Source organism: Nelumbo nucifera, chromosome 6, assembly GCF_055504915.1.
Source record: "Nelumbo nucifera cultivar China Antique chromosome 6, China Antique-T2T, whole genome shotgun sequence".
NCBI lineage: Eukaryota > Viridiplantae > Streptophyta > Magnoliopsida > Proteales > Nelumbonaceae > Nelumbo > Nelumbo nucifera.
Window position 1 is genome coordinate 20,707,524 of NC_142654.1, and position 25,079 is coordinate 20,732,602.

A 25,079-nucleotide genomic window follows, 5' to 3' on the forward strand; every position below is an offset into this window, starting at 1 on the left:
CCGGCCCATGATCACCCGTATGACTATGAGCAACGAGTTGACATAACAGAAATTGCATGGATTTGTTTGGTTTGACCGTTAAAGTGGGGGAGGAAAGGGCTCCGATAACGCAGCGTTGTTGATTTGAAGACTCGATTAATGGGGTTGACGTGGAGCCTATCTTCTCCGGCTACGAACACGCCTTCAACAAGAGTTCAGAGCCAAGGCAGAGAGCCGAAGCGGCAAAATATTAGAGGGTTCAATGTAGACCATCTTCTCCGGCGACATCGGCGGATTCGACGATCTCCAAACAAAAGTCAAAAAGTTCATCTTCTCCGGCGACGGTCACTGAATTCGGTAGACAAATCATTTCGGTTTGATTAAATTCATAATCCCACGTGAATGTATTAGCTTTCACGGAACTTTTTCATTTGATTGGACTAAGAAGGAGTGAAAGCAGCGGAAGGGAGTACTCAAAGCAGGAATTCTGAATTCTAAAATCTGAACAGAGAAGGCAAAACAAAGGCCATAAAACTAGAACAACTTTAACAGCAGTCTTGTTGTTTCCCGGATTCCGCTTGCAACTGAATTGAGATCGGGAGGACAGGAAAGAGATGAACGCCAGTATGGGATTACACTCCCTGACCTTCAGAGTGATGCGGCTCTGCAGGCCATCATTCCAGGTGGACGATCCCCTCCGCTTCGACTCGCTCGACCTCCTTACCGGAGAAGATATCTTTGACGACCCCGCCACCGTGTCTCAGGCTCAGCTCCCTCGCCTCTTCCATCGTTGCAACACCAACACCACCAAACCTGGGGAAGTGGATACCTATCGCAACCGCTATGTTCTCCAGAATCCCACCGACGCGATGGGCCTCCCGGGCTTCCTCGTCCTCCCCCAAGCCTTTGGGTCTCTCTCTCTCTCTCTCTCTCTCTCTCTCTCCTTTCTTGTTTCTTCTCGGATTAACCTAATTAACTTCTAAAGATCACCTCTCGACAATTTGTGTCCGCAGAGCAATTTACCTTGGGGAGACCTTCTGCAGCTATATCAGCATCAACAACAGTTCTAATGTCGAAGTCAAGGACGTTATAATCAAGGTGACTATGTCTGTTCATAACAGATAAAAAAAGATAGTATTTTCTTTTGCTCGTGTCTCCCTGTCCTGCAATTTGCTCCCATATAAGTGGACTATTTTAGTATCTATTTGTTGATTCTAAATGTTAATAATAATTGATACCATTTGAGGAGGTAGACACTCTGTAATTTCTAAGCATTCTGCATAATCCAAGTTCATTGTTTAATTGTAAAGCCTAACATTCATGGGAAACTTAATCACTTATTATGTCTTGTAACAGATTTTGCTCCTTTTTTTTTTCAATATTTTGTCTGAGCTATTTCAGATGACCGAGCTACTTGTTTTTGATCTTGATGCTAGTGTTCCAAAAATGAAGTCTTAAGACGTCAGTTGTTCCTTAGTTTCCATGTATCATTTTCTATGGAGCCTCCATGTTCTCCTGGCATGCTACCCTTCACACGCCACCTGTAGAACATCATATTGTAAATGTCCAATTTTCACTCCTTTCATCAAGCCTAACTCCAGTCCCTAGTTATTATCTTTTCCTCTTTTGTTGTGTTTTTCTGCCTGCAATATTCTATAATTTTAAGTTTACTTATCTTTTTTACAACTCTGGAGAGGTTTATGGGTTTAAAATTTCAAATAAGAATCTTTGGTAAAGGTGTATTCTTGGCTGGTGTGTGTAATCAGTCCGTGGTTTACCCTTGATAGCTGTGCATAAAGGAAGAGAAAGAACACCGGTTGTGCAGGGTGCCTCAACGAATCCGAGAATGACCCAACCCCCAAAGGTCTCAATGTATTATTAGGCCTAGGTTATGTACAATTACAAAAAAGGGCCCTTCTAAGGGACCAAACAAAATTATAAAATGTATAGGGGTTAAAATGTAAATACAAAAGAATTAAAAAAAAGAGATAGAAGACAGACTATAATGTACATTGCAGTCTCTCTTCATTCCCTACACCTCCCCTCAAATTGAGGCTGTGGAAAAAAAATCATTTTGTCTATTAAGAATGCTTGATGGATGCAAGACATACCTTTGTAAGGGTGTCTCCTAATTGATGTTTTGAGGCTACATAAGGGACGAGAGATGTGGCCAACCAAGTATTGGTTCCTGATGAAATGACAACCCATTAACGAAATACTGGATTAGAAGTATGTATAGCACTAGTGTCATTACCATATATTGGAGTAATAATAAGTAAATCAAAGGAGAAAGTCCTTGTAGCCACACAAGTTCATTACATTCCAATGACATAGCTCTGCATTCAGGTGAGGATTTGGATACATTTAGTTGCTTCTTACATTTCCAGGAATGAGAGAATTGCCAAGAAAGAGATACCTGCCAATATTGGTCCCTAATGAAATGACAATCAACTTCTATATGCTTGGTCTCTTCATGGATGACTAGATTAGAGGCGACATATATAGAACTAGTGTTATTAGCATATAATCGATTAGGCCTAAGTAAATCAAGTAAATCAAAGGACAAGTCCTTGAAGAGTCCTTGTAGCCATACAAGTTCATTTCATGCTAATGTTATAGCCCTGCATTCAGCTGAGTATTTGTATATATTTATATTCTTCTTACATTTCTAAGAAATGAGAGTTGCGAAGAAAGACACACCAGCCATTAGTAGATCTAGGTGTGGTAAAGCAACCTGTCCAATTTGCATCTGCATAGGCTTGCAAGTGTGCTGATCAATAGGGCAAAAAAGAAGATTCCTCTAGAAATAGTCATCCTCAGGTATCTGATGATATGATAAACAATAAACATATGACGACAACAAAGGGTAGAGGCAAATGCACTAATGGCCTGGAAAGCATAGGCAATGCCAGTTCTAGTCATAGTTAGATAAATGAGGCTGTTGACTAGTTGCCCATAGAGTGTAGGATTGATGAGGGACTCACCATCTCCCTTACTATACTTAACATTCAATTCCATAGGAGTATCCACATGTTTGTAATTACTAAGGTTGTCCAATCTAATCATTTCTATTTTCTAATAATTGAGAGAATGCCATTTTTATTCTTAACATGGGAGTTTATATTGGTCTGTGAGAGCCTTTATATCTTGTGGGCTTTATATTTTTATTTTTTTTTAGTGGACTGAATGTTTAATGAGACTTATTTTTGTTTTTTTGAGAAAAGAAAAGGTAAATTTGTATTAAACAGAAAAGGTAGCATTTGTACAAGCCTAAAGCATTTATAAATAAAAGAGATTGTTGGGCTGAAGAGAGGATTGAACTACTCTATCTTCTCCTTCCCTTTCTTCCATCTTCTTCCTCCATCACCTCTCTCTCTCTTCCATCTCCTTCAATCTTCTTCTTCTCTCCTGTTTTTCTTTTCTTTTATTTCAGATTATTGCAGGTGGGATTTACAATTGGAAGTATGGAAAGAAAGGAATAGAAGGATCTTTGAAGGAAAAGCATGCAAGAAAATGAAGATGTGCTTGTGGATTGGATAAAAAATTATGGACTCGATACTTATCTTACCAGATTTTAGAGATGTGTCAAGAGATTCTGTTTTTTTATCAGTGAATTGTAAGATTTATTAATTCATAGCCAAAGATAGTACATTTTAGGGAGAGGCACCAGATGCTACCTCCCCTTTAAGGAGGGGAGATGGGGATACCATCAACCCTTTAGTTAATAAACAGAAAAGGACAAAGAAAATTACAGAGAAGCCCAAAACAAGGAGATCTGAGTAGCCCCTTGTTTAGCAAGATAATCAGCCAAGGCATTAGCCGATCTACCCATCCACTGAAATCTAACTGTCATGTCCCTCAATAGCCATTTAACCTTTTTTAAAATATCCTTAATGTCCCAAGTGACAGTACTCGAGTCAGCCAACCATCCTACTACCACCTTGGAATCTCCTTCAATTATTAAGTTCTGCACTCTGAGTTGATAAACAATCTGTATCCCCTGTGCCACAGCTAGGAGTTCAGCCCTCATAGAGTCTCCTATTCCCACCGGTCCCGAAAAAAAGGCGATGATGTTGCTGTTCTCATTTCTCAGTACACCACCAATACCAAATGGTCCTGGATTACCCTGACTACTCCCGTCAAAGTTCAGCTTAACAAAACCCTCCATCGGCGGAGTCCAAGTTACTTGAACTCTAGGCTTCCTAGAGGAAGTGAGGGCAACTTCAGACCAATTCCTCATTAAATCATCAAAGGAGTAATTTTCAAAGAGCTTTAAGGATTTCTGCCACAAAATAGTCCTTGTCAAAATACACTCCTTGACCTCAAGAATGGTTCTTTCCTTCTCCTGAAAAATTCTGGAATTTCTCTCTTCCCAAATAGTCCAAAGAAGAGCTGCTCTTATACACTTTAACATAATTCTCCCTCTTCTTGTGGTCCACACAAAGGTAGATGGAGAAAACAACAAATTTACCTCAGCTGGCAAGTTCCACCTACATCAAACAAATCAAATACCCAATTCCAAATTGCTGCAGCAAAAGGACAGGAAATCAATACGTGGTAACAGTCCTCATTCTGCGCTTTGCACAAAGTACCCCAGTTAGGGGATAAACACAAGAAAGGTCTTTTCTTTTGCAGGTTATTCATCGTACTGATTTACCGTAGTAAACTTCCCAACAAAAAACAGCTATTTTGGGGGGAATAGGCCTAGATCAAACTTCCTTAATTGGGAATGCCCAAGGAGAGGAACTAGAGCAAAGGGATTTAAAGAAAGATGCACAAGTAAACGACCCTTTCGGAGTCAAAGTCCAAATCCTCCTACCAGAATTGAGTGGGTCCAAGCAAACAGAATCAAGTAACAATAAGAGCTCAGAAGCTAATAAGGATTCCTCATCCCTCAACCCTTTACAGAAGCCAAGGTCCCAATTTGTAGACAAAGGGGTATATGGGGACAAAAGAAAAGTAGACACAGGTTCTTTTTTATAAAGGGAAATAGAGAAGAGAAAGGAAACAAATCCTTAAGAGGCAAATTTCCCACCCAAGTATCTTCCCAGAAAAGAACATGAGTCCCAGAGCAAGCATCATACCTTACTGTTGAGCAAGAGCAAGTGAAGAGAGGAGAGGAGAAGAGAGAAGAGAGATGAGCCGAGTGACTAAAAGCCCTCCAGAACTTAGGGGGCGAAAGAATGATTTTATTATTTATACTAGTACAGTCGAACAATATAAACGAAGGAGAAATTAAAACAGTACCCTTATGGTACTAAATCTGAATGCATAAACAACTGACAACACTCCCCCTCAAGTTGGAGCATAGATATCAATCATGCCCAACTTGTCACAAAGATCATGATGTCTGGAAAGGTTTAAACCCTTTGTAAAGATGTCTGCAAGCTGGTTCTCAGAAGTGACATAGGGGGTACACACTTCGCCTGTGATAACTTTCTCTCTGATAAAATGCTTGTCAACTTCGATGTGCTTTGTTCTATCATGTAGCACTGGATTGGCAGCAATGCTTATAGCTGCTTTGTTATCACAAAATAGAGTTATAGGTTTGGTCACTAGGAAACCCAACTCCCCCAACAAATTCTTTATCCACATGCCTTCAGCAACCCCGTGGGCCATAGCACGATATTCAGCTTCAGCACTGGATCTAGCTACCACATTTTGCTTTTTACTCCTTCATGTAACAAGGTTCCCTCCTATAAAGGTGCAATAGCCACTGGTAGACTTTCTGTCACTTTGGGATCTAGCCCAATCTGCATCTGTATAAACTTCAACTTTCAAATGTCCGTGCTTTTGAAACAACAAACCAGTACCCGGATACTTCTTTAGATATTGGAGGGTTCTCTCTGCTGCTTCAAGATGAGAAGACCTAGGAGCATGCATGAACTGACTGAGGACACCAACAGCATATGCAATGTCTGGGCGAGTCATAGAAAGGTATAACAATCTCCCTACAAGCCTCTGAAACTGTTTCACATCCTTGAGCGATTCACCACAGTTGTCACCTAATTTATGGTTGGGGTCAATGGGAGAGTCAACTGGCTTCACCCCCCATCTTTCCAGTGTCTTGAAGTAAATCTAGGACATATTTCCTTTGAGAAATGAAGATACCCTTCTTTGATCGGGCAACTTCAATTCCAAGGAAGTATCTGGCAGGTCCTAGATCCTTCACTTCAAACCGAGTGGCAAGAAAAAGTTTCAATTTCTGAATTTCATCCTCCCAATCACCAGTAACAATTATGTCATCCACATATACAATTAGAGCAGCAATTTTACCTTCTCCTTTTTTCACAAACAGTGTGTGATCTGATTGACATTGCCTGTATCCTTTCTGCTGAACTGCCACATGGAATCTGCTGAACCAAGCTCTTGGTGATTGTTTCAGCCTGTATAAGGACTTCTTCAACTTGCACACTTTCTATTAATTGCCTTGGGCTAGAAATCCAGGAGGTTGAATCATGTACACTTCCTCTTCAAGGTCACCATTCAAGAATGCATTCTTGATGTCCAGCTGGTGTAAAACCCAATCCAGATTAGCCGCAAGAGAGAAAAGGACTCTAATGGAATTCATCTTGGCAACGGGGGCAAAAGTTTCTGCATAATCAACTCCATACACTTGAGTAAATCCCTTTACCACTAAGCGAGCTTTATACCTTTCCCCTATTCCATCAGCCTTATGCTTGATTGTGAACACCCATTTACATCCAATTGGAACCTTTCCCTTAGGAAGATCAACAAGTTCCCATGTGCCATTTTTGTGAAGGGCATTAATTTCTTCCCTCATGCCATTTGTCCATTCAGGAACTGAAAGAGCTTCTGCCACATTTTTAGGGGTAGGGGCACTGTCAATAGATGTAAGGAAGGCACGGAATGAGGATGAAATTTTCTCATAGGAGACAAAGTTGGAAATGGGATGTTTAGTGGTGCACAATCTAACACCCTTCCTGTGAGCATTAGGACGGTCAAGATCATTAGCAGTAGAGAAATCATTTTCAATAGATTCAAGGACATCATTGGGAGCCAAAGTACCTGAGTGAGTATGATCCTCCCCCGAGGAGTCTGGTGGCACTAGAGGTACATCTTCCGGATTCTCTACAGCTCTTGAATTTGGTTGGCCTTTGCGACGACGAGAAAAAACACGAAAAGGTGGAGGGTTAGGGAGAGAGGGAACCTGAACCAGTTTCTCCTCATGCCTACACTCCCCCCGAGGAGAAACAAGATAGAAAGGCTCATCTTCAAAGAAAGAAACATCCATGGAGACAGAATTTACGAGAAACAGGATCAAAACAACGGTATCCCTTTTGAGTGAAGGAGTAACCAAGAAATATGCAAGGGATAGCACGAGAATCCAATTTCCCACGGGTGGGAGACAGATTTTGGACAAAACACCGGCAACCAAAGACACGAGGAGGAATAGAAAGAAGGAGAGCCTTGGGAAAGAGAAGTTGATGTGGGGCTTTGTACTCTAACCGACGAGAGGGCATACGGTTTATAAGGTAAGTGGAACAAAGAACAACTTCAAGCCAAAACCGTTTGGGAACATTCATATGAAGTAGTAAACCTCGAGCCACTTCCAGGAGATGTCGGTTCTTCCGTTCAGCCACACCATTTTGTTGTGGTGTGCGGGCACAAGAGCTACGGTGAAGGGAACCATGCGAAGCAAAAAATTCCGTAAGGTCACTATGAAAAAATTCTTTTGCATTGTCTGATTGGAAAATTTGGATTTCAGTTTGAAATTGAGTGAAGACCATCCGCTGGAAATCTTGAATGATTTTTGGTACTTCTTCTCTGGTTCGCATCAGGTATACCCAAGTATATCTAGAATAATCATCAATGAGGGTAATGAAATACTTGTAGCCACTCTCAGATGGTAAAGTAACAGGGCCCCACACATCAAAATGAACATTGTGAAACGGAGATTCAGATTTACTATTTCTTTGAAGAAAATGAGTTCTACAATGCTTACTCAACTGACACGTTTGACAAGAAAAATCAGAAGCAGACATTGACTTAAACAGTTATGGGAATACAACTTTCAAAGACTCAAAAGACAAATGACCAAGACGACAATGCCATAAATAGACTTTTTTCTTACAGGACTGACTCATAGACTGACTCATAGACTCTGTAACATGAAAACCAGCCTTATTCTCCAGCATGTAAAGTCCATCAGCCATACGACCCCTACCAATCGTCCTCCCCAAGGCCAGATCCTGAATCACACAATGAGAAGGGAAAAAAGTCACTGAGCAATTCAAGGAATTAGTAACACTACTAACAAAGAACAAATTAATGGGAAAATTTGGAACATGAAGAACATCAGAAAGGGTAAGGCCAAGAGGAAGAGAGAGAGTTCCTTGACCAGCTATGGAAGAGTATGATCCATTGGCTAGTCTCACTTTGTCTCTTCCAGAAAGAGGGTGATAGGTTTGAAAGTAAGAGGACGTACCAGTCATATGTTTTGATGCTCCAGAATCAATGATCCATGGAGAGTCAGGAGTGTGAGAAGCAACATGGAAAGCAGTGGCAGGGTTACCTGACGTAGATGTAAATGAGGTTGAGGGAGGAGTATCCATCTGACGAATTGTTCTACCACAGAGTTCTAAATGGTCACGGAAGGAATTCATAATGTCCTCCCTCGGGTCAAGTCCAGTGAGATGTGTCTGAGTCACAGTAGAAATGGGGGGCTGATTCTCCCGAGTAGCCATGTTGTCCATGTGATGTTTCTTTGTACTTTGCTGTCCGTACTTCTTATTCACCTCTGAACCTTGCTTCTTAGTCAGATTTTGAGCCCATTTTGGTTTCCCATGAAGATCCCAACAGGTATCTTTGGTGTGTCGGGGTTTCTGGCAGTGAGTGCACCACAATTTTTCCTTATCTTCTGTTTTTTTTTTCTGGAGATCTCCTTTCCGGGAAGAAGATCCCACACCAGTAGATACACCTCCTTTTGCAACTAACACAACAGCCTCCCCACCAGGGCTGTTCATCAAATTTCTCTTGCTTTCTTCAGATTGTACAAGAGCATAGACTTCTTGAACAAAAGGGAGATCCTTAGAGCTGAGAATCTGAACCCTGATAGATTCATACATAGGATTCAGACCATGTAAGAATGCAAACACCCTTTGCTGGGAGACAAGCTGTTTGTACTTCTTAGCATCCTCATCACACTTCCAATCCACACTTTGGTAGTGATCCAACTCCTTCCAGACAGATGTTAAGTTAGAGTAATAGACCGATAAACACCTCTCCCCCTGTCTACAAGTAGAAGATTCTGCCTGCAGTTGATAAATTTTGGCATAGTGTCGCAATTCTGAATATGTAGACTTTGCTTGTTCCCAGATTTCATTCGCTATTTCAGCCCACATGAAATTCTTCCTGATTTGAGGTTGCATGGAAACCAAGAGCCAGGAAATAACAATACTGTTCTCTTGATTTCACTATCATATTCAGCACTCCTGGAGGATGGTTCTTTTATCCTCCCATTAATATAGCCTATCTTCCCCCTTGCAGTTATGTATAATTTGATCCCTCTTGACCACTCCAGGTGATTTAAACCATCAAGAGGGACAACAGCCATGGGAAAGGATAGGTCACCCCCACCCATTCCATTCAGCATTGAGGAAACTCCATATGTGGCTGAATCTTCACTGCCCATGATATCTGAAAAAAAAGTTGAAACAGCAACCCAAAAAGGCACAGCCGTACAAGACTATTTCAGAGATAGGTCCTTTTGACCACCGGTTTCACTGAGAACAAAAGAAAGAGCACTGCTGTTGCAGTACAAGAACAGGTCCTTTTGACCTACAGCTTCACTGAGAACAAATAGCAAACTGAACACTGCTGTTGCAGTACTGAAACAGGTCCTTCTGACCTACGGTTTCACTGAAACAAGTCTGCACACTGCTGTTGCAGTACAAGAACAGGTCTGAATGACCTACTTAGTAGGGCTTGATAAGATTAATGTTGAGCAGACAATTAGTCGGCTAAAACAGACCATCAACAGTCCACAATTCCAACAACAAAAAAGTTTGAATACAGTTACTGTGTTAAGGAATACAGTCGCTTAAAAGTAGGGCAGCCGAACAGTTCATCAGTCGAACAGACAACAGTAGGGTAGCCGAACAGTCATCAAACAGTTCAGCAAACAATAGGCATCCGAACAGACAAGGATGATAGTCCACAAACAATAGGCATCAAACAGTTCATCAGTTCATCAGTCGAACAGACAACAGTAGGGTAGCCGAACAGTCATCAAACAGTTCAGCAAACAATAGGCATCTGAACAGACAAGGATGATAGTACCTCTTTTAGTTTCAGATGATAGTCTCCCTTATGGTAAACCAGAACTCCATGACTGTAAACCAGAGCTCCTTCTACGAATCCTCAAACAATAGGCAGCCGAACAGAAGATGAGCAGAATAAGGAAAGCACCAATTTCTGAAGACAGAACACCCTCTACGATTGGAGACGAATAGACTCTGTAACTTCTGGGTTGAATTGACTTCACCAGATCAGGTGTTCGATTGGAGACAGCACTGGATGCAACAGTAGTTAGCTTGACACCACCCTTCAGGCCTGGACGACTTGCTCTGATACCATGTTGAGCAAGAGCAAGTGAAGAGAGGAGTGGAGAAGAGAGAAGAGAGATGAGTCAAGTGACTGAAAGCTCTCCAGAACTTAGGGGGCAAAAGAATGATTTTATTATTTATACTAGTACAGTCGAACAATATAAACGAAGGAGAAATTACAACAGTACCCTTATGGTACTAAATCTGAATACATAAACAACTGACAACACTTACAAAGCGGAGGAACTGGGGGAGGATGCCATGAATTGCCTTCCAAGGTGTTGCAAGAGTTGTCCGTCTGGATACCCTTACATCCCAACCATTTCCGGAACAGCCATGGATACTCACCACCACTGCATGCCATAACCTCTCCCTCTCTAAAGGCCATCTCCACAACCACTTACCTAGAAGAGCTACATTCTTATGAGCAAGATTCCCTAATCCTAATCCTCCTTCCTCCTTACTTCGACCATCTATCTCCCACCTAATAAAATGATCCTTCTTCTCTTGCCCCGGCTCCCACAAGAAATCCCTCATCATCTTCTCTATCTTCTTAGCTTTCCTAGTATTATCTTGATATGTTTGGAGGGTATATATATTATGCAGAGGAAATCCCATGACTCTTGCCCTTAGCCAATTAGTTTCAGGATTGGTGGGGATGCTGGGATTCTGTTTAAGGATCTCAACAAACCTGGAAAATAATACAAATGACAATAAAACGTGTTCAAATTTCAAAATGACCCAGATCACTAAGTCCTACATTGATGTGAAAAAGGTTAAAAATGCTGATTTCATCCAGTTTTTTACAATTTGATTTGACCTTGCATCTAATTGTATCTGGAATGTTCATATTTGTGTAGTTTGTATTTTTGAGTTGTATTCTTTTACTTATGCATTTAATTTGTCTGATTTATTTGCAGAATGTCCTTGCAAGTTTGTTAGCTAGCGGGAGAGCTGCAACATGTTTACACTTATTTATAGTGGCTCACTGTACATGCTTATACCTGTACATCTTTATATCAATTGAAGGAATCAATACAATACTTTACCTTTTACTCAAGGAAAAAAGCTTTTTTAGTTATTGAATCTTTGTTTGCATGTAAGTTATGGTCTCCATGCTTATGGATACACAAAGAAATATGCAGTGGCTGGGGTTTTATGATATGATATCAATAAAATGCCTATGCTCTTTTCATGTGTTTAAATCTATAGTAATACAATTTTCAATCTAACAACTATTACCTAGACCTTAAAAATTAGTGACTGAATGCAGGTTGAAATTCAAACAGAGAGGCAGCGTATAATGTTATTGGATACTTCAAAATCACCTGTTGCATCAATACATTCAGGGGGGCGGTATGATTTCATTATGGAACATGATGTCAAGGAGCTTGGGACCCACACGTAATTCTTGGCTGGGAGTGGATGATTATAAATTTTCTCTGTTCAATACATTACTTTCTTGATGTTATGAAATATATCTCCATGTTGATCATGCTTTCTCTTCATTTAATCTTCAGGCTGGTTTGTACTGCTTTGTACACTGATGGGGATGGTGATTGCAAATATCTTCCACAATCTTTTAAGTTCATTGTGGCAAGCCCGCTTTCTGTCAGAACAAAGGTATCACATGAGTTTTTATGGGTTTCTACTAATTTGGTACATATTGGACCAACCAATAATTGCTTCTTGAATGTTTGTGTTTTGTCATTCTATTCTGTCTCTATTGATCAACGTTCCTTGTCTGATTTATTTCATTTGATGATACAAAGTTTTCATGCAGGTTCGCACTGTCAAGGTAGGTCTTTGCTGGTTCATTTAATGTTAAGTACCAACGGGTATGTATACACATAAACATACATATGCTCTCTGAGAGCTTTTGCACGTGCTGTGAGATGCCTTCTGCAAAAAAAAAAAAAAACTAAATAGACAACATACATTTTACTTGGAAGGTGAGAAGAGATAAAACACAAATTGGTGGAGCATTTGCACTGGAAATTGCATATAAGCAGATAAAGTAGTTAATGTTTTCTAGCCACAGAAGCAATTGGTCTTTTCTTCAGTGTGAAAAGTTTCTGCTAACTAATATTAAAATCGAATGTTGGCATAGCAAAATAACTATTTGCATTGTTATGTAAGGAAGTGGATCAATGTCTGAAATGTATCTAATTGACCAAAATATGTAGACAATATTAGCTTGCGAATATTATATTTGTGAGTTAGCATGTCTAGTGTGTAGAAAATAGGCTTATTATGCCATATATTAGACGGTGGGATATGCTTCAGACGGAAAACACAGATCCTTGGCTTAGGGGACTGAAGAACCAACCAGATATACTGAAAATATCTTATCCCCCTCCTTGAAATCACTGATACCGTGGTACATGGCACCAGTGCCAAGAATTTGGGTGTCATGTCTGGCATGATGACCTCCCATAAGTAACAAAGACAATTTTTGTTCAACTAAATACACAGGGGAAGCCTGTTATGCAAACTTCTGGATAGAAGGCCAAATGCACAATTAAAATACAGGCAACACCTCTGTGCAGCCAAAATGCATATTTTACATTTCTGTCCCTGGCTAACATGACTCTTGTAACCCCTTCTTTTGCTAGAGTATCAACTAGTTCATCTGCAGACCTGGCGACCCATCTGAATGAGCTATTCAGATTGTATCCTAAAATCTTTGTCTGCCTTATGAAATCTAATATTTATATATGGATACAAGCAGGTGTGTATTTTTATGTGTTTATCTTGCAGGCATTCCATTTTCCCTCCAAAACTTGCGTTCTTTCTCCTCTATAAATCTTGTAGACATTTAACAACCAGAGCTACCTACTATTATATTGAGTTATTGACCACAAGGGGATATGAAAATGGAGTCACACCTTTCATCTTGATCAAGAATTAGTATCAGCATATTTTCTTGAGTCAAGGATACATTGCTTGGTGTAATGGTGAAATCTTGGGCTGAGAAGTGTGAGAGTGTGGGTTTGAGTCTGAGAGAAGCCACTTTATGCAAAACATGCCAAAGATTAGGTCTGTATCCAGTACACCCCTCCCAAGACCCCATATTGCTGGAATCACCATTAGGTAATGGGTTCTTATATTCTCTAGAATCAAGTCCTTGGTTCAGATAGCACCATGGATAAGATTGCTGAGGATTAGCGCCTGAGATTTATGGAGAGAGCATCAAACAAAAGGAAAGACAAAAACCAAATTTGAAATATTTGTTCAAAACTAGCTACATTTATTTTATGACCACAATCTGAACCATAATTAGATATCTTCCTAATATAACAATTCCTGAAGACTCATAACATTATACTATATATACTCGTAGAAACACATATATATGGGAGGAATTCAAAAATAACTAAAACTGGAAAATTGTTTATCAAAAGTAGATTCTTTTTCCCAGCAATTAGCACTTGGGCACAATCATACAAATTTCTGACAATAAAATTATTTCTTGATCAGTTTCCTACCAAATAAGTCCTAAAACTAACGGGCTGTTTTTCCAGCATTCTAGAATCCAAATACTATGGAAAAATTGGATTCTATTAAGAATCCAAGGCATTTGTTTCATATTTTGCATGTAGATTTTATGATCGATTCTAGAATCCACATAGAAGGATCAGAGTCTCAGTAACTGAAATTTTATCAGTTTTACAGGGTTTGATATTCTAAAAGCTCCAGATTTTAGAATGTCTTTCCAAGAAGTCCCCATGTCTAGGTACAAACTCTAGACAATAAATTCCAAGATCTGCACTCATAGTCAATGGTCTTCTAAAAGGTAGTGTCGCTGGGCTTAGTTGCAGTATAAAGACTATTGGTGCAGCAATGGTCTGCATTGATAGTCAATCCTTTATTTTGAGCTATGCCTTCTCCTTGACACCTTTTTTTATCAATTTTTCTTATCTTGATTGAAAAAGATTGAGAGGTCAAGCCTCAAAAATTAATTGATATTTGATGATATGTAGAGTTCTAAAGTCAAGACAATATTGTAAGGTTTTTGATTTTATACCAATTTGGCACCTCAATTTTGGTGTCAACTACTAATTATCAAAAAAAATCTGGTATCAACTACTCTTCTGGTGCGGACCGTGCGATTATGTGAAAGTTTACTAATTATTGAGTCTAGTTTGTTGGTTTATGTCACTTCTGTCTTGGATTGTAATCACTGTTTCGATAGTTCAATTGTGTTGGTGCTATCTGGATGCCTTCTCCTAGGAAATTAAATCTGGTGCTGCCATATGTGTCTCTTCCTAATCCATCTTACTTAAGATAGTTCTGTCCTTTTCCCTCTCAGGACATTACATTTTTGGAGGCTTGCATTGAAAACCATACAAAATCGAACCTTTACATGGAGCAAGTTGATTTTGTGCCAGCTCAGAACTGGAGTACAACAACATTGAAAGCTGATGAACACTATTCAGAGATCAATTGTCAAACCAGGTGGTGCAAATAAATGGAGTATTATTAGCTTTGTTATCCTCATGGTGCTTTGCTTATTCATAAAACTGATATAAAATATCTTCTTGTCAATCTTCCAATCATACTAATTGGAAGAGAGATATTTAAGCCACCCATTCTCATTAGATCTGGGGGAGGAATTCACAATTATCTCTATCAGTTGAGGTTGTCCTCACATGAATCCACACAAATGAAAGTTGAGGGAAGTAATGTCCTTGGTAAGTTTCAGATTACATGGCATACTAATTTGGGTGAACCTGGGCGGCTGCAGACACAACCGATTTTTGGCAGTGTAAGTTCATATTCATTTTCTACATTGAAATGGTACTTCATTTTTTTTATAAGTAATGATGAAAATTATTAATTATTCAATAGTGGAATTAGAGTATACAATGAAGCTTCCCAATAAGAGGCACGAGCTGCAGCCTCAAAAACAAAAACAGAGACGTATTAAAAATGAGCCCAAAAAAGATGGTCCTTGTGGATTCCTTGCTTAGCTAAGTAGTCCACAATCCCATTGGCCGATCTCCTTTCCCAACAAACTCTTAGAGAAATTGGTGGTCAGCCATTTAAATCATTTCATTGAATCCTTATAAGACCTGATTACAGAGCGCTCATGGATAGAGTCTATCCATTAAGAGCCTATCAAAATTCAGCTCTCTAGAAATCTGAACTCCCTGCAAAACTGCTTGGAACTCCACAAGGATAGAATCCCCCAAACCTATGAAATGGTACTTCATTATTTACGGAATTATGACAAACGAAATGCAGTTTTTGAGGAATAAATTCCTTTTTTCATTTTTTCTGTTCTCTTTTTAGATATGGTTTTATGGACTTTAATTTATATAGTTTCTTCCATTTCTAGATACTTAAATCCTATGAGGACCAAGACCTCTAGGTTGCACTCATGAGAACAAGAAAAAAAAAGAAAGATGTAAAGAGAAACTTACATATGAGAGTGGATGTCTAAAACTGTCAACAGCCCACACAGTCCTGCATATATGTTGTATAAAATATACATAATTACAGAGAGACCCCAAGGGAGGCACATAGAAAATGTGTTCCCATGTGGAGAGTGGAGACTGCAATGCAAATACAGGGAAATACAAAATAACAATACAGTACAAGATAGACAGGGTATCATTTTGTTAGCAAGAGGTTGTAACGGAGTCATAATATGTGAAAATATCAGTCAACTAGTACTTGAGGCTATGCATGGAAGTGTAATAAGGCTAATCACATATTGATCCTGATGAAGTGGCAGTCCACTTAGCAGAAACGCATATAGAAGACATGACATGACTCGGCCTCTGTGGAAGTCTTGGTGACGATTTGTTGCTTCTTGCATTTCCAATAGATGAGGGGCTCACCCAAGAATAGACATCACTCTATTGTAGAGTGCTTTGTATCTGCACACTGCCCAATATGAATTTGTAGCATTAACACCTCTAAAATATGTAAAATGATATGTTTTAACAAATTATACTATAAAATTTTTGCACATGTTAGTAATTTAATTAAATTTGGCAAGTTTAAGTCTTGAAAAATGATATAGGCATATATTTTAATTTTATGAATTTTAGGAAATGCGTACTTTTATTTGTTCTACATCGTGACACGCACACACACTCTTCATCTTTCGTGCATGTTTAGAATATCATATGTTCGTTAAGGTCCACATCCTAAAAAGGTTAAGTTTGTTCATCTTGCAGCCCATATCACACAAAGAGATCAAATTGAAGATTGTGGAGGTTCCATCCATAACCATCTCAGGAAGACCCTTTTTGGTAATACTGCTACTCCATGATAGACATCTTCTGGGTTCATAATGAAGTATAAGCTTGCAAACTAAGCAACCTGAAACTTGAACATATATGAGATATCGTTATTTCTTTCCATGATATGTGGGATGCAGATACATATCCACCTCTGGAGTCTCAGTTGCAGGTCTAGGACGTCTATTCAGACCTTAAAATTGGACCATATGTGAGCTACTTGGGTCCCCTTGAATGCACTAGGTGCACCAGGGCTGAAGTGCAAGGTACACACCTAGGTGCACCAGGCGCATGCTTTTGAAAGTTGTTGAGACACAAATAAAGGGAATACAAGTGTACAAGAAAAGGCCACGCCAGCCTTTGAAGAATGTAACTAACAGCCAACCACTAGAACAAACTAACTAACAAACTGGACAAGTGGAGAGGCGGGTATAACAGAATTGTAACAGCAGTATATAAATAAGGAAAGGAAGCTAGGAGGGGATTATCGATTTGGGAATACAATCTCTCTCTCTCTCTCTCTCTCTCTCTCTCACTCTCATTCAGGAGGCAGGCTCCCTCGAAAGAGTCCCTGAGTTAGGCAGTCCCTAACAAGTTGGTATCAGAGCCAAGATGCCAAGCACAAGGTCATCCGCAATGGAGAACAGAGTCGACAACATGGAAGGAGAAATGCAAAGAGTATCGGTTGACGTCAAAGAAATCAAAGAAAGCTTTGCATCCTTGCTTGAACAACTGACACAGGCACCACCTGCGCCGAATCAGGAAGAGCGCAGTGACACCAGTCATCGAAGCGGATCAAGAACAGCAAGAATCGAGTTTCCCATCTTCGTAGGGGGAGATCCCACATCCTGACTTCTGCGAACAGAAAGATACTTCGATTACCATGACACACAAGGACCTGATCGTGTTTCATTAGCTTCTGCACACCTGGAAGGAGAGGCGATCATCTGGTACCAGTGGTACCGGCGACAACACCCAAGATCCACATGGGCAGACTTCACCGATGCCTTAACCATGCGATTTGGAGTCTTGGCTTTTGAGAACTATGATGAAAGCCTCGCTAAGCTACGACAGACCGGCTCCGTCCAAGATTATCAGATAGCGTTCGAAAGATTAGCTATGTGCGTTCGAAAGATTAGCTGTGTGCGTGCAAACCTGACGGGAAAAGGGCCTTTGTTATGCATGTGGAGACAAATTCGGGCCGGGCCATCCCTGTAATATCCCTCAAGTTTTCTTTCTTCAACCTGAAACCGAATATGTCAAGCAATCAACAGACATCGAAGAGCCAATGGACAACAAAGAATGGGGGCAATGGACAAAGGAATACCCGAAAGTATCCCTACAAGCCTTGACCGGTCTTGCTTCTTCTCAAACTATGAGAGTAACCGGATTGGTACAAGGGCGCCATGTGTCGGTTCTGATAGACAGTGGCAGCACTCTCAATTTCATTACCCAAACATTGGTCAAACAACTAGGGATTTCGGTTCAACCATGTACAGCCTTCTGGGTGCACGTAGCTAATGGGAGCAACCTGGTGTGCGACAGTACGTGCGCAGAATTAAAGATGAAGATACAAGGACATGAGTTCGAGGTAGATCTGCACCCCCTGGAAATCAGTGGAGCAGATGTAGTTCTCGGAGTCCAATGGTTAAGGCAACTAGGGCCGGTGATATGTGATTGGGCCCGTCTCACCATGGATTTTCAAGTGGGCAGCTCTCAGGTGCATATTCAAGGGCAGCTGTCCAAGGGTCCAGGACCCATTAGTCTTGCCTCCCTAAGGAAACAGGCAGCAGACCCGGCCCACATCATATTAATGCAGATAGACTCCCATGGGAATGGCCCCATCCTAGCCCAAGGAAGCAGATCCGAAGAAAGTCGCACACAACTACAGCAGCTACTTCAGAAGTTCTCAGTGATCTTCCAAGAACCTAAGGAACAGATTTCAGGTGGATACGCAAAGGGAATCACATCGAACCAGAGGCATTGGTGGAATGGTCAGGTCTCCCAATTGAGGATGCAACTTGGGAACCTTACTTGGATTTACAGAATAGATTTCCACATCTTGACCTTGAGGGCAAGGTCACTTTCAAGGGAGGAGGGACTGTTGAGACACAAATAAAGGGAATACAAGTGTACAAGAAAAGGCCACGCCAGCCTTTAAAGAATGTAACTAACAGCCAACCACTAGAACAAACTAACTAACAAATTGGACAAGTGGAGAGGCGGGTATAACAGAATTGTAACAGCAGTATATAAATAAGGAAAAGAAGCTAGGAGGGGATTATCAATTTGGGAATACAATCTCTCTCTCTCTCTCTCTCACTCTCATTCAGGAGGTAGGCTCCCTCAAAAGAGTCCCTGAGTTAGGCAGTCCCTAACAAAAGTTCTGCGCTTGGGGGCTAGGCAAGGCATATACCTTAAAATGCACCTCACCTGTGTGCCTAGCCTTTCAAATCACTGATAAAATAATGTCTGTTTACTCCCAGTTAAATGGACATCCACGAATCTATGCTCATTTGTGCAAATTTACCTGCATACTTAGGTCTAGTTACAAATAAAGATACACGATTTTGTTAATTTTGAAGTTTCATCTGTAGGTTTTCTCACTTTTCTATAGGGTGGCAGTTGGGCAGGTTTGGGTGGATTAGATGTGGATTGAGGTGAAACCCACTCTAAACTCACACCCAATCAGCACCCACCCAAAAAAATTTAACGCCACCTGATGGGTGATTCAACCCATAATGAAACATGCTAAGTGAAAACCCAAACCAGAAGCTTACTTAATGAGTGGGTTGAATAGACTGGGTAAGAAATTCCATTCCAATGCTACTAGGAGACTATATGAGGCCTGAGGGGCACAAATGTGGTTTAACATGTCATGAATTTGTTCTGTTTTTTGTTGTCCCATCATTAACACAAAATTGTATAGAAAAAATATTTGCTTATTTTGCTTATTAATCATGAATTACTAGATCCTATAGTCACTTTTCTAAAATAATTGCAATGACTTTAAAGTTGAGTTAATTCATCTTTTGCAGATACGTTTGAATCTCACAAACCAGACAGATAGGAAAATGGGACCTTTTGAAGTTTGGATGTCTAAAGGCAATTTCCATGAGCAGAAAGCTATTACTGTTAATGGTCTTCACAAAATGGTAAGGAATTTAATCACCAAGTTATGGCCTATATGTTATCAAATCAAATGCAACACCTATTTCAACAGTTGAATGGTCACAATTACTGCTTGTAATTTCATTTTAATTTTTTTCTTAGATTTACACAATTCATTAGATGTAGTACATGACAAGATAAGGTATTAGCTACAAGCCTACAACCTCAAACTGCATTTATATATAATGCAGTCATTTCTTCTGCCTTTTAAAACATGTAAACACTACAATCTTGTTTTGACATTAAGCTTATTGCATTAACACCCTTGTGCAGGTGCTACCACATGTGGAGGCATTTGAATCAACAGATTTCAATTTGGTGAGCTACAAATAGTTTTCACATTCTAAACCAGTACTTGTGAGTTGAAATTTAGAGTTTGCTCAAGTTACTGATAAAAGAAAGTGTTTTACTTTTCCGAAGGGAAAAATAGAGATGTGCTTTTCTATGTTTGGAGCTTGGGGCTGTTGAATACTTAGAGCATTAGGACTTAGATTTCAACCTGGTAAGGGGCTACAACTAGTTTTCAAATTCCAAACCAGTAGTTGGGAGTTGAAATTTAGTTTTGCTCAAGTTACTGATAAAAGAAAGTAATTTACTTTTTACCAAGGGAAAAACAGAGATATGCTTTTCTATGTTTAGAGCTTGAGCCTGTTGAGAACTTACAGCATTAGAAATTAGGATTTAGACTGTGCAAGTGTATTTGTTGGGTGCTTGCATGCTTGTCTATGCACATTGATCACATTCTTTAAATAAGTTATCCTTCTCTCCTTGTTATGATATTTTCCCTTTATTGCAGAACTTGGTTGCTAGTAGACTTGGGGTTCAGAAAATCACAGGAATTACAATGTTTGACATAAAAGAGAAGAAAATATATGATCCTTTGCCAGATCTGGAGGTTAGTGGTCTATAGTAATTTTATTGTGGAGTCCATTTTTTTTCCAAAAACAGGAGGATAAATTGCCTGTTATGGTGTGCCAATTGCAATATGCTCCTTGGATGGGAAAGTGACAACAATTGTTCATTGTTCTAGGAAAGTTTTTGATCACGGATTTCATGTTGCAGATATTTGTTGATGCAGATTGATTTGTTGAAATTCTTGGTTCTCAGCTTGGAAGTATTGGTCTGTAGAGGCCATGATTCTCCTTATCAGGGATTGATATTTGTCTTGTTTATTTTCTGGGAGATCTACTACAGAATTGATTCCTTCTCGTTGCAGGAAGTAGTGCTTTATGCTCAGATATGCATCACCCTCTTTGCAAGTGGTTCTTCCATGGATCACAAGATCCCCAGGACTCTGATCTGTAGAAGGACCTGAACTTTTTGGAAGTTAACAGTTCAATTTTTCATTCCTGAAATTGTTTTGGGTCATCCACTGTGTCTGAAAGCACTCATAATTTCCTTGTAGTACTTCAGAAATCTTTACAATGAAACCATGTCAACTAAGATTTCTTAAATTTCATCTACAAAAGCTGTTTCTCTGGTGTTGCTGTATTAACTATGAACGTGCTATGCACCTAATAACCATTTTCATGTTAAATATACTGCAGGCTTCAAGCTGAAACCAGAGCTGATTATAATTCTATTGTTATTTTTTAACACCCTATCATTATATCATCTAGAAAATAGATACAAAATATGAGAGAAATTATCATCTACTGATACAACCAAATTGAGTGGTCAACTGTCATACTCTATTCGCTTTAGTTTTTCTGCCAGAGTAAGATCCAAAAACACAAAGAAGTCTACGATCCAAAAAATTTGGGACTTCGATCAAGACAGCCCTCTTGCCCCGCCTTTTGGATGCCACAAAAGGACCACATCTGAGTTGTCAAGGCGTCACCTATGATGCCTCGGCAACTAGGCGCCCTTGGCTGGTTGTCTTGCCCAAATCAATTAAGTGCCCATCTAGGTGACTAGGTACCCGCTGAGGTGATTAAGTGGCTGCTTAGGTGGCAAAAATGACAAGGTAAGCTCCTTATTGTAATATCCTTTGTATTATTGTGTCTTATTAATATATGTGTGAATACATTCTACTATATATTATATATCATTTATACTTTGTTATAATGTTTTACCATTGAAATTTAAAACATTAAAAAGTTTCGAAGAGATGAAAAGAAAGAAAGAAGGAAAGGAAATAATAGAAGTTTAGAGAGATTTGTTTTTTTTTTTTCCTATTTTACTTTCTATCTTGAATTTTTATCATATATTTAAAAGATTTTTATGTTTTAGGTAATGATGATTTCCCACATTTTTAGAAGAAATTTAAAATTTTTAATAAAGAAAATTATTATTTTTCAATTAACATGTATACTAAATGGTATATATAACTAGGGAACTACCTCAAAGTTAGTTTCTTATATCATAAGATTCTTATCGCCTAAGCATCGCCTTGACAACTATAGACCGCATTACTATAACTTTACCCACTTATGCTTGTCATATCTCAAACGTGGTGCCATCACAAATCATAATTCAGAAGTTGTGTCTATAACCTGGGAATACCCTTGGCCAAAGTTGGCAATACATACCTGGGAGGGGTGGACTGAATAAGGACCTAACCTTTGGCATTTTTTCAATGGCCACTAGAAGAAGTGTTCACGTTCTCATGCTTGTCAGCCCAAGATTTTAAATATGTACTTGGAAGAAAATAAAAAGTTGTGCTATAGCTATTAAGCCCCAAAATGGGAGTGAATACCTCCAAATCTTATATATTACATTATTTCTTCCAGTTTGATGTTTAACGAATCAAATACCCAATCCCACCTTCCAGCTTTCAGCACATTGCTCTGGGTCATACACCCTTGACTCATTGACCGGATCGAAAGGTTCGCTAGTTCAACCAGATGGATTACCAGGTCTGGTTGAGTTCACATTTAAGTTTTAGGGGTGAATACCTCTATATGTGCTTGATGACAGGGAAAGGGAAAAGAACATGGTTATTTGTGTCTAATTTCTAAGCCTAATTTGTTCTAGGGTAAATTATAGATAGGTACCCTGTACTTTGGGGGTAGTGACAGATAGGTATCCTGGACTTTCAATTACAATGCTTGAATATCTTGAACTCTCAAAAATAGACACTTGGGTCCATCCATTAGTTAAACATTGTATAATGTCAAAAATACCCTTCTTGTGTATTTTTTAGATTATTCTATGGAGTAAAATCATCACTTGAAAATTTTGAATATGTTATCTGCTGTCCGTGTGAGAACGTCACCATGGGGAGACGTTCAGTTACTTGAGAATGATATTAGAAATACACAATAAGGATATTTTTTACATTATGTAATGTTTAACTGATGGAATATTAATGGATGGACTTATGTGTCTATTTTTGAAAGTTCAGGGTAGTCAAGTGTTGTAATTGAAAGTTCAGGATACCTATTTGTAATTTGCCCTTAGGTTTAAATTAAAAAAAAAAAAAAAGAAAGGATACAAATTATCAATCCGGGGCTTCTCTTGAAATAAGTCATGAAAAGCTTTGGAATGTCCTAGGGCCCTTTCTCAATTTCATTTGACAAAGTCTATAAATCACACTCCAATTAGTTATTTTGTAAAAAGTAGTTGCTAATTACAAATCAAACCTGAATCTCTTAAATCAAATAAAAAGATCAACCTAAGTTTACTACGTGGCTAGTGGGTCCCAAACAAAACACCTAGGTAATAGTTGCCATGTAATCAATACAGGATGGCCGTTAACTATTTATATTATATATACACGTCCAAGTAGGCAATTATAAATATACAGTTGTAATTTTTTTTCGTACAAGAGATGTATTATTTTAAGAGATTCCTGTATTTTGAATACACATACTAACATTATCATCATTTAAGCCTTATCCCAATTATATGGGAACAGCTACAAAGAGTTCTGTCTTGCCATTTCATTTTGTATACATATATACATAGTTTTCGAGCTGTTATTGACCCAAATGGTCGGGTCGTTTGGCCTGGAAATTGTCCAGGCAACCAGTTCCGTTTCACCCTTAACCCAATTTTGCCAAAAACCGTTGATTTAGTCTGTCGTCTTCGATCCAGACAATGGCCATACCAGTGACCAAAACGGTTCCGACTCCGAATCAATTTTTAATACATTGGGTATATGCATATAGAAAAGGCCATATAATGAAATGATCATTTTTTATTTTGGCAAAATAAATCTGAACAATTTAACTTCGTGACATTTAACAATATCTATATTATTTAACAAAAAATGATATCGACTCTTTTCCATGCTTGGCAAACGAGAACTTTCATTTGTTTAATGCTCATTCAATAAGACAATAACCCAAAGTAGTCAAAGTTTGACCTTTGAATCGACTGTAACATTAAAAAGATGTGTTATGCGAAAAACCTCTTACCAATCAACTGGAATCATAAACGTAATAACCCATCAGGTGTTATTTATCAAAATTCATGAATAAATTCTGATTGATCAAAACTATTAAATAGATACTATATCTTTCCCATATCAAAGATTTTCCAATTTTAAAAAATAATCTTCTCTGTTTGGAGTCCAAATTGGTTAGTCTTGATTATAATGATTTACAGTTATGTTAAGTGCTATATATATATATATATATAATTCATGTTGCCAAGCCATATAGTTGAGGTAAGGCTTTGATGATATGATGATGACATTTTATTAGAAAATAGAATGACTTCCATCACCCCCTCCCTCACGAAAGGGAAAAAAAATAGTGATTCTTAAAATATTGAGATCACTTTGACACCAAAGCCTTGATACACATTATTAGAGCTATCAATGGACTGGATATTGGTCCAATTTGATTCAGTTCACTATGAATCCATTACAGATGGACCAGATCTAATTCAATCCGATGAACACTTTGGCCCATTTTAGACTGGTCCAAATCATCTGAACCATCAAAACTGATCAAATTGGTTTTAGCTTAAGTTGGGTGTAACCCAAAATTGGTCCATTGACACCTGCAGTCTTATCTTATGTCAATGGAATAGATATTGGTTCAACCCAACCTAGTTCATTATAAATTCATTTAATAAGGAGAATGCCAAAAATGGGCCTTAAGACTGTGTATTAGAAATCGATCTAAGTTGTTCGAGTTCTGTTTCCATTTCAATTCTGCAA

The 25,079-nt window shown here is 38.9% G+C and overlaps 1 protein-coding gene across 4 annotated transcripts; it reads left to right on the forward strand.

Moving 5' to 3' along the window:
• Positions 1 to 46: 46 nt before the first annotated feature.
• On the forward strand, positions 47 to 21,525 carry LOC104608410 (uncharacterized). 4 transcript variants are annotated; one of them, XM_088889290.1, is made up of 13 exons: positions 835 to 889; positions 993 to 1,077; positions 11,468 to 11,646; positions 11,821 to 11,951; positions 12,068 to 12,170; positions 12,331 to 12,345; positions 14,860 to 15,005; positions 15,120 to 15,315; positions 16,736 to 16,810; positions 19,837 to 19,953; positions 20,243 to 20,287; positions 20,766 to 20,864; positions 21,032 to 21,525. In XM_088889290.1, exons 4-13 carry the CDS (start codon positions 11,851 to 11,853, stop codon positions 21,050 to 21,052), a joined length of 918 nt encoding a protein of 305 aa, XP_088745416.1. In that variant the 5' UTR covers positions 835 to 889; positions 993 to 1,077; positions 11,468 to 11,646; positions 11,821 to 11,850; the 3' UTR covers positions 21,053 to 21,525. The 4 variants fall into 4 exon arrangements, with proteins under 4 accessions (XP_010272687.1, XP_088745415.1, XP_088745416.1 ...); XM_088889291.1 differs by having other exon boundaries at positions 11,468 to 11,537; XM_010274385.2 differs by lacking the exon at positions 11,468 to 11,646 and having other exon boundaries at positions 47 to 889.
• Positions 21,526 to 25,079: the final 3,554 nt, after the last annotated feature.

What these genes read in the sequence shown, in the direction of transcription:
- LOC104608410 (XM_010274385.2), top strand. Translation starts at nt 594, where the DNA reads ATGAACGCCAGTATGGGATTACACTCCCTGACCTTCAGAGTGATGCGG. An exon ending in TCAAGGACGTTATAATCAAG is followed by an intron (nt 1,078 to 11,820) that starts GTGACTATGTCT and finishes GACTGAATGCAG; the next exon opens with GTTGAAATTCAAACAGAGAG. An exon ending in AAGGAGCTTGGGACCCACAC is followed by an intron (nt 11,952 to 12,067) that starts GTAATTCTTGGC and finishes TTTAATCTTCAG; the next exon opens with GCTGGTTTGTACTGCTTTGT.